We start from the raw sequence: 10493 nt of genomic DNA, 5'->3' as shown, positions 1-10493 counted from the left end.
CGCTCACCGCACTGTTACTCTGTAAGAAACACCGAGTTTTAAAAAGTGATTTCCCTGCGTTCTTTCTTCTTTCTTTTTAAAAACCGATTTTTTAAAGAAGAAGTAAAAGAGACTTAACCAGGGTGTTAAGACTGGCTACCCGGGGCCGTGACGCCCAGCCACCCTCACGCAGCCGGCCCGTGCGTAGGGGCAGGGACACGGGCGCAGGTGGCGGCGAGCGGAGCGGGCCGCGCTGCCCGCCCGCCCCGGCCTGCCCGCGGGCACGGGGCCCGCCCGCCGCCGCCGGCGCTCGGCGCAGCCAATGGCGCGGCCGCTGCCAGCATCGGCCCGCCCGCTGCCGGCGGGGGAGGGCCGTGGGCCGGCGCGGGCGGGAGGGAGAGAGAGAGGACGGGGGTGAGGGGAGTTGAATGATTGAACTTTCTTGTGTAGTTTCTGCGGCGCGGAGGTGCCCGTCCCCGGCGCAGCCCGGCACCAGCCCGCCGAGAGGCAGCGAGCTCACCCCGGCGCCTGCAGCCCCCCGCGCCGCCCGGCCGCCCCTCTGCCCTCCTCTCCCGCAGAGCGATGGTGCGGAGGGCGCCCGGCGTGTCCCTCGCCCTGCTCCTCTGGGTGACGGCCGCCTGCGGCAGCCCCGACGGGCCGGGGGCCGCCGCCCGGAGGCAGGAGGAGGCTTTCGCCACGGCCAGATGCACCTCCAGGTGCCTGAGCCTTCAGATCACCCGCATCTCCGCCTTCTTCAAGCATTTCCAGGTAGGGGCACGGCACCGCGCAGGGAGCCCCTCTGCTGCCGTTCGGAGAGCGGGTGTCGCCCGGGGCGCGGGGTGGGCGCGGAAAGGACGGCCGGGACCGGGGCGCCTCTTGGCGAACTTGGGGCCCGCACTCCCAGGGGATGACCGGCACCTGGAGGCGCCGGACAGGTGGGCACGGCCCCGCGGCAGCGCCCAGCCCCGTCGGTGCCTGTGAGCGCTGATCGGGCTCCCCGCCTGGCGGGTCGCGGGGCTCCTGGCACGCTCTGCCCTGGCTCCTCGCAAGTGCGCGGCGCTCCCGGGCCGGCGGTGCGCTCGTCCCGCCGAGCGGTGCTGCGGCGATCCCGCGGGGCTCCGCCTGCCTGCGCGCCGGTGCGCCAGGCCGCCCGCAGGTGGTTCTCTTCCCCAGCCCACTGGGAAAGTTTGAGCCTGTTATTTAAGAGCTATAATCGTGAGCGTGTAATAGTTGGTTCTACCTCCTGGAAGGTGAGGATGGGGGTAACTTTTTTTTTTTTTTTTTAAATCCTTCTTTTCTATTCTGGGACAGAGAGGCACATCTCTGTCTAATCGGGATAAAGTGGGGAGGAATGGAATTGAAGTGGCGGGAGACCTGCGAAGCTTAAAATGAAAGCTGGAAGCAGCGTGGAGCTAGTGGAAGAGCAGCGGGTGTCTGCCCGTCCTTTCCCGTCTTCTAGTTACACACGCACCTTTCCCTTTCCCCACCTGTTCTTCCCTGCGCAAATATTAAATCTAGTCGAATTCATCCAAATGATGGAAACCCTTCCGAGCCTCAAGGCGTTTTTCCTCTCCAGAGCCCCAGCCCCCTTGGGGAAGGGAAGGGCTGGCCAGCCCGGTGCCAAGGGAGCCACCTCGGCCCCTCGGGCTGGCACATCTCCGCAACGCGCCGCTCGCTCACCCCGGGCTTGGCGCTCGCTGAGGAGCAGGGAACGTCCGGGCAAACGCTTTCCGTGGGGTTGCGTTGGGGGCAATGGCATTGTCACCAAAGGCGCGTCTCGGAGGTCGTTTTTTTTTTTTTTTTTTTTTTTTTTTTTTTTTTTTTTTTTTTTTAAAAAAAAAAAAAAAAAGGGGGCGGGGGTGGAATGAGAGCTGAGTGTATGCACTGTAAGGGCAGCAGGAAGTTGTTTGGATGTCTGCAGCCGGATTTGGGTTTAAGAGACCGGGTTTGCGACCCGAGATGGGTGGAGAAGCGGCTGCCCTGGCCCTGCTCCGCGGGGCTCGGCCCGGGGCGGCGGAGCGCTCGCTGTCAGCGCGGTCCGTGCACCACGGGGTGGCCTGAGAGGAGGATACCCGTTAATATAGGTCATTATCCCGGAGTGCTGTTAGTATTTTTATTGCCTTGTCAAGCGGTTGTAACTTACTTGTTTTACAGTTTCAGTGGCTAAACAGGCAGTTTAGATCAAGCCAATTCTTATTGAAAGGCTTTCCCCCCCTTTTTTTTTTGTGTGTTTTCTTGGCAAATTTTCTTTTTCAACGTAAAACTGCTGACAGAATGCACACTGCCAAACAATCGTGATTACATTTTAATTAGCTAGAGTGAAATAAGTAGGGAATTACTCAGTTAGGAATTGATAACTTGCTGGTTTTTGTAGTCAGTTGAAAATCTCATCGTTTTAACCCCAACCTGCTACAGCACGTGGTAATTTATCTTAATTACTAGGGATTAAACTCCTGTTCGACTTGAAACGACTGTAATGTTTGGAAGATAAAGTGCTCTCGTTTATAAAAGCTAAGCTCTCCATTGTCTTATAATGAGGAAAAGGAGGAGAGTTTTAAAGTACATCAAGCATCCAGTGTTCTCAAAGGAGACGGATAAGACACAGTGGACTGTAGGATGTGCAGATTTGGGCCAGATTATTCTGTTCAGGCTAAAGGGTCTGATGTTCCTTCCATTCCTTTCTCTTCTCCCTCCTTCTGGCCATTCCCTTCCCCTTTTCATCTCAACTGGTAGCAATTTCTGGAGTTCTTTTCATTTCAGATACCCACTTATCTTGTAATCTGATTCAACCTTTGAAGCAAACTAAACACTAGCTCTTCCCAATCAGAGCAGGAAGGAACTCTAGTGTCTCCCAGTTAAGCAAGAATTGAAAGAAGACTGACCCACTCATTTCTCAGCCCTGCTTTAGGTAGAGCCTCAGTGCTGGGGGTTAGAGAGACAGCAGCTGGATGATTTGCAAGCGATGATGTCCCCAAAACTTCACAGAGACTTAATTTCACATAGTTTATGGTATTAAAATCACATTACTAACATTTTTTAAAGAGAATGAGGTAGTATAAATAGGAAGTCTGGGTTAATTATATACCTTCTGACTCTTGTTTGAATGGCGACTAATGTTGTTTCAAATACCAAATGTTCACAAGGGATTTTAATTAATCCCTCCCCACTGAGAATTTTTACCCATTTTTCTTTACTGTCTTTATTTTTAAAAAGTTTCAAGAGAGGTATTCTTTCAAAAAAACCTATTTGTTAATTTATACTTGGGAAGCATTTCTAAGCCTATTTTAACGGACATCGTCAGTAGGAAATTATTTTACCTGAAGCATAATTAAAATTTTTTTTTTTCCACTGATGTGGTCTAGAAGAAGAATCAGTCACCTAAATCAAAAACCTTTGTTCTTCAGAATGCTTGTTGAATGGGCACGGATGCCTGCTTATTCCTATAAAATCCCCATGGCCAGGGGAGTTTTCCAGTTCTGGTGGTGTTGAGAAGTTCCATGTAGAGGTTATACCAAAGGATATGTGAGGTCATTTATGAGAGTTATGCACCACATGGGTCTTGCACTCAATGAAATGTGTGTGTTTTATATCTATGGCCTATCTCCAGGCCATGAACTTTCACAGAGAGCATGCTAGCACTAAGTCCTTTCATCCTAAGCAATCAAACAGACAAAAAAGTAGCAGAAGGGGTCATAGTGGATTCTTCTTTTATATTAAAAACTTACTAATTACATGCTCATCCACAGTAGACAACTGTGTTTAATGTCTAAATGAAGGGACTCCAACATATCTCTTCTGTCTTACTGGAATGTGTTCAATAGTGGGCTTTAGATTGCTCTGAAAATTTGCAGATGAGAGAAAGCATTTTTTTCCCAACTGTGTAACTTAGGCTCCTGGACAGCACCAAATGAAGCATTCATTAACCAGAATGAGTAAGGGCAAAGGGAACTCATGTCTGTAGCCTTATGTTCAGAGTACTTATTTTAAGCCATTTTGGGTGTTGACACAAAAGTTTTACTATGACTGCTGAGAAACATGTATGAGGGAGTAATTGGAGCATTCCCTGGGACCTGTCCATGCTCTTGGGTCACTGCCTTGATAAAGCAGAGTTCCTTCCTAGTGCTGTGCTTCTTTTTCTGACAAAATTCTCTGTAAAACACCTGAACAGGGGAGAATGGCAAGAGTGTTCTTCCAGTAAGTAAGAGCATGACCGTCAGATGGCCTGCTTAGGAGGAGGAGGTGTAGATTTGAACCTTCCAGTCCTACATCATAAATCAGTGTTGTGTGCATTTGGCTAAAAAAGCATGCCTGGGTGTTATTATGGTGCCCTTATAAGATGGGAAGGGCAATTTCTCCTCTAGTTTGGAATGAGAGGAAGGACTAGGGTGTCTGGCTCGATAGGAAACACCAAGACTGTGAATCCAGTGTGGAAAAAACCATACTATTTTAGGGGCAGAAGTTGTACAGTGATGTCATTGGATATATTCTTTCCATCAACTTCTTTTTTTTTTATTAAGGCAGTTTCTGTTTCAGTGTTTTAGTTGATCTCCAGGAGAAAGGTGCAAATTTTAATTTGATGTATTCAAAGTTTTTTTGTCAATCTATTTTTATAGTAATTTAGTACAGTAAGTAAAGCCCTATGAAGATGAGGTCAGTTACTGCACAAGTTTTTGGTTTTTTTTGAAAAAGATATAGGTATAAACAGGGACCTCACACAGCCAGCTGGACAAGAGGCCTGAATGCTCAGATTAGTTTTGCTAGGGCTTTTCTGTATAACCTGCCTGGTTTATCAGAGTGAGACTAAACTCCTTGCATTGCTCTCTGTGGGTGTCACCTTTCCCATTTGTGATATTAGTTGTGGGCGAACTCGTTTTGTGTTGGGGGAGCAGGCACGGCAGTGACCTTTAGTGTTTTGTTTTCAAGTTGAGTGAAAAAACAATTTGGATTTTAATCTCTATTGCCAGCCATCTGAGCCATGTTTTAAAACTGGCATGATTAAAATTTTGTGAAAAGAGTTTGAACATCACTGTAACTACTTAGGCTAGAAATGTTACGAAGGGCAAACTGTTTAATTTGACCTGTGAACTTGCTGATCTTTGTCTTAGCTGGTATCTCTTATAGATCTCTCAAGCTCAAGTGTCTTCCTGCGTAATATGTGCAACTTGATAATTTACTTAAGATAGAGGAGCGGTCAGTCTTGTTTACTGGGTCAAAAGCTGAGGGAGTGGTAGAACGTGCCCTAAGAATTTGGGGTAGTTGCCAGTAAAATTTCCTATGTTCGTTGTGTGGAGTTACTGGAGAGGTTACAGCATATTCTCACAGAGTAACAGTAGCTGAGGCTGAACAGCACCTCCTGGCAACTTGTTCTAGTGTTTAACCACCCTGTTTATTTATGGTAATAAAAAAAGGTGTTTTCTCATGTTCAGATGAAGTTTCCCATGTTTCAAATTTGTCCATCGCATTTTGTCCTGTTACTGGATTCCACTGAGAAGAGTCTGGCTTCATTTTCTCTACTCTCTCCTATCAGGTACTTACAAACATTGATGAGAAACCACTGAGGCTTTTCTATTCCAGACGAAACACTTCCAGTTCTCTTAGTGTCTTCTCATATGAGAGAAATTACCCTCCCTTTTCTGGGCTCCCATCACTAAGTCCATCTCTTTCCATGTACTGGGGAGCCCAGTACTGGACCTACCACTCCAGGTGTGGAGGAATGACTAGAACAGAGACCAGGATTGGCTATTTTAAATATATAATGCCTGCTAAATACTGTTACTTGCTTCTAAATTAATTTTCATGATTTAGATTTTCTTACATGGGTTCATATATGACCATTTATGATTGTCAGTGCATTAAAAATAAAATACTAATGCTTAATCAATTTTTTTCTGTCTTTTTAGATATTGGTATATCTCACTATAGTTTTAAAAATTTTTGAGGGGGTAACCTTCAGTAGTAAATTGAATTTTATCAAGTCTATTTCTTTATTCATCGGGGGAAGTCCAGGACATGGAGATATATACATGTTGTGTGATCCAGAATTGTGATTGCTACTTGAACAGGCTTATGAGAGATTGTTTAAACTCATAAAAATGGGCACTGATTAGAAACATACAGGCAACACTGTGGATGACCTTGGTCACATTGGGGTTCTCTGTTTGTGTTGACTTATTTGTGAAGTGGGTGGATTGCAACTGAAAATTTTGATACAACATCTCTCAAGTGGTAAGCCAGTTTTGTGATATATGGAAGGAAATTAGAGAGAAATTTCCTCTTGTAAATGTGATTTAGTGTAAATCTAATAGTAATATACTATGATTTAGTACTTAGGAATTAGTACTAAGCTAGATGAGCCAAGGCTAATTCAAAATTGTTTTTGAAAGTATGGAAAAATATTGTTTTAAGCTAATAGAGCCATATGTTGAGTAATGTTTAGTAGCTGTAAAAGGGAAGAGTAAAGCCTTAAAAATTTGTTATATTGAATGACTGATAACTACATGGTGCTAGGAGGTTGTTTTTGCTGTTGTAGGAGGACTGTTGCCTTTCAGGACAACTGAAGTTTTTGAAGAAAAACAGGCAATTCTTTTAAGTGAGTAATAAAAGGTTCTCAGATTTTATATCTGCAAGCAAATAATGTGCAAGTGATTACCTCTAGATAAGCAATACCAGATTTCACCTACAAGTCAGGAAGCTAGTTGTCTAAATGCCAGCACATCTGCCTTCAAATTGCCTGTAACTCTAAAGTGACTGCACCTGCAATAATCTGCAATAGGTCCCAGCTGGGAAAATGATGGCCAGGCCAAAAGTCTAAGGTGCATGTGTCTCTGTGCTCTGCTGAAGAGAAGCTGGAAGTCGTGAAGAAACCATTTGTTTTAACTGTCTTGAATAATTCTGAAACTATAAATTGTTTTTCATTAAATCTTTTGGAAAGATTTAATGGTACTTTTTAAGTGGTACTTTTGTAATGAGATATGGTAGATGTGTAGTGTGTTATTCCCAGAATGTTTCAGTTCCAATGGACAGGCTGCCCTGGCACTGAGTTTGCTTAGCTCTCTTGGGACATGCTCTCAACCTTTTCTAAATGTGAAGATGTGTGCCATCTGCTTTTGTTGCCGTTTCAATACTCATCTCCTTTCCAAAAATAGCCCTTGTGTTAAATAATTCTGACTTTCATATGTCTTCTAAAGCACACTGCTGTTAATTTATTTCCACAGACAAATTGTAGCATTTGTCATTACTTTGTTTTTCTCAAAACTCATTAAAAGTCCCATTCATTCTCCTGTTTTTATGTTCATATGGCATATGATCTGGGTAATAATTCTGGCATTTGATGTGCTCTTATTATCAAGATCTGTAGTGCACAAAAGGTGCACAGATCTAACAGAATCTTAGGTAAAACCTGTGAAAATGAAAGGTTTGTTTTGAATAACAGTGGTAGTGAAAACAGCTGCATTGTTCACCATATTGTGTAATTGAGCCACAGTGAGTCTTTGCTGTTGTAGCCTGGTCTGGTATGAACCTCCCTGATTTCAGTGGGAGACGTATTAACTGTCTCATAACCAGACCCAGATATCTTTGGCCTCAGTGAATGTTTGCATAGTTGATATGAGTGCAGGGGTCTACACTGCTTGGTCATTGTTTTCTAGTGGTTTTGATGACTCAGACTTGCTCATTGCTTTCCTAAATTAAAATGCTTGTCTGTGTCTCAAGTGTAAGTTTAAATGCAAATCAAGTGAACTGTATGAAAATGCAAGGGACTGGTGAACAATTGTACTGAACAATAGGAGTTGCCAAGTTTTTCTCACATTTACTTGTGTATTCTTACATATTAAGAAAAATATTTTTTTATGCTTGGGTTCGTAAAACTGGAATTGCTGTTGATTTGGTAAGTGTGCTGGATTCCAGGTGCAATAAACTCAACAGGAATTACAAAGGTTTTAAAGCAGACATTTTATGTATATAAAATATTGGTAAAGAATAGTTTAAATGTCACAGTCATGCTGGTGATGGGGAGGAGATACTGCTTTTGAAAAGCATTAGAAAACTTCTGAAAGAAAAACGCTGTCAGTTCTAAAATGTAAATGTTTTTCCATTGGAAGATATAGCCACTTAATACAGATCAAAAGGTTTTTCAGATGGGTAGTGGTCATATAAAAACTATTACTAAAGCATTATTTGTTGTCTGAATATGGGTTGTCTCTGTGATTAACTAGTGCTCTGAAGTTAATTTAAATGTATTTGACTTAGTAAGTGTTGTATAAGGAAAAAAACCTCAAAACATTACATTTCTGAGACAGCTTGAAAAGCAGGCTGATTTTCCAGATGCTCATAATTTGTCATTTTGTAAAGGGTGACTTCTTAAGATTGAGTGCTGAATTTGTGTTTACTGATAGAGATTGTTATTCACGAGCTGACCTACATCTGCACCAGCCATTCTATGTGAATTTTTGCTCTCTGACTAGCTGGATTGGAGTACATTGCCAGTACATTTTGTAAACAGAAAAAGAAAGTGCTGTAATTTATCATCCATGTTTTTAAAGATTGGAAATAGGAATATTAACCGAGTATCAGGAGCATCCTATAGAAGACAGACACATCTGTATTGATATTTAGTAGCTGGTGCCTAGGAAATGTAGATGTTGCACTCAAAAAGCACTTGCCTAGGAGTTTACACCAAGAATCTTCATTTTTTGATCTTTCTCACAGCTGAGCCTTATAAGGCTTTATGCTTCAAAAACCTTTGAAGTCCATGAAAAGCCTTCTGTTGACTTCAGCTGGATCAGGTCCATGTATGATCCATGTAGTCAACAAAGTAGAGTGCTGTGAGCTTGGTGTCCCAACTCCAGTTGTATCCTTTTTTCAGTCTTTTAATGACCAAGAGGTCACAGAGATGGAGAACTGGGGGTGTTGAAAGGTAAGTGGACTCTTTACACTTGAAAGTAGAGTACTGTTCCTTTCATCTCTGATTAAAAAGAATCAGTCTTTCCATCCACTGAAAAGAATGTCAGATATTTCCAGACTAGAGAACCCCAGTATAAAGTTTTAATTGAATTTCTGTTGTCTTCTGTGAATATAATTTTCACCAATGTCTCTCTCTGGACTGTCAAAGAGATATGACATCAAAGTTGTGTACATATGTATGTAATTACATTCCTTTAAAAAAGAAGAGACTTGTCTCAGGCTTGCAAAGGATGTGACTCCCCCGGTAAACATCTGAGATTGCTGAGAAGTCTTCAGAACTTGTAGGAGAAGCAAGAAAAGAGAGTCTCAGAATGGAGAAAGGTGGAGATCTGTGAAGTCTAGCAGGCTTACAATCATGGAAGGAGAAATTATGTGAGAGTAGAAGGCACTGTAGAATTTCCTGTGACACAATTAATTGAAATTAAGGAATTATGGAAACAGAGAGCAGATGTAATGGGTCTGTAGGAAGTCTTGTTTGTAACTGTTTTTTGTGAATATTTTTTATATCTGCTCTTTCTCAGCTGGTTGAAGTTTTACTTGGTTTAAATATTATATTTTTTTCTTGTTTGTAACATATTAAAAATGTTTTGAAAACCATTTTGTCTTCCTTGAAGAGGTCAGTTACAGGAGAAACCTCTATGAAAATTCGCAACAAAGTTCTAGCTGACATTGTCTTTCACATCCGAAGTTGGACATACTGCTGCCACTGTAATTCCTCAAGTGGTCACAGCTGAAACTGCAAACCTGGCCAAGGCAGTGAAGCCTGGCTTTTTCTGCCTGTGAGGGCTGCAGTCTGGCTGTCATGGATCCTGCAATAATATAATATGAGGGAAATAGGGTTGCTTTAGAGCAAATGTCCTCTGTCCAGGCAGTCAGAAATTGAGGCTGATGGTGAAGATTGGATGAAAATAATGTACTCATTTAGTCTAGCGCAAACGTAGTTCAACCTTCCTTGCCATTCTTATGAGAATTTAGATGCATAGTTCTGTTTTTCTTTTTTTAATGGATTACTCTTCAGGGAAATTATCTTCACAGTAATTTATGTTAAAAAAAAAAAAAAAGAAAAGCAGTCTCAGTTCATGTGCATGAATGTGATTTCTCAGCTAGTGATTTAGGCCAAGAGCATAGGGCAATACATCATTTGTATTTAACTGATCATGCTTTTTAACTGCTAATGACTGGAACATTCCAGTCAGGCCTCAGGGCATTTTTGGACCTGGACACTACAAATTCATTTTTTGACCTCAGTGCTATAAGATGTTTGGGTTTCCTTTGAATTTAGCACATGGCTGAACAGATGCGTGAAGCAGCAAATAGTGAGGAAGGAGTGATAACAATGTATTATTATGGTGGTGTTGTCCTAATATAGCGACTATTTGTCATTCTCTTCCCCAGAATTTCTATCCCTAAATATGGACTATTTCAACAGTGTGGCTTTTTTTTTGTTTTTTGTTTTTTTGATGAGGTGATGGTTGTAGCTCCTTTGACAACAGTAAAATCATGTTAATGTGTAACTACAACTAGACAATAATGAATCACAGTATTATCTGCCT

At 42.7% G+C, this 10493-nt stretch overlaps 1 protein-coding gene across 1 annotated transcript in view; it reads left to right on the top strand.

The window, feature by feature from the left end:
* The first annotated feature begins 546 nt into the window (after positions 1 to 546).
* Positions 547 to 10493, top strand: part of ANOS1 (anosmin 1) — a 133350-nt gene continuing 123403 nt past the window's right edge. The window contains exon 1 of the mRNA XM_040056345.1: positions 547 to 747. Coding sequence (XP_039912279.1) covers positions 562 to 747 — 186 coding nt within the window. The 5' untranslated portion in view covers positions 547 to 561. The remainder of the gene's footprint in view (positions 748 to 10493) is intronic.

The sequence above is a fragment of the Hirundo rustica genome, chromosome 2 (genome assembly GCF_015227805.2).
Source record: "Hirundo rustica isolate bHirRus1 chromosome 2, bHirRus1.pri.v3, whole genome shotgun sequence".
NCBI classification, from domain to species: Eukaryota; Metazoa; Chordata; class Aves; order Passeriformes; family Hirundinidae; genus Hirundo; species Hirundo rustica.
The sequence above is the reverse complement of the archived record's forward strand: the minus strand, read 5'-3'. Positions and strand labels throughout refer to the sequence as shown.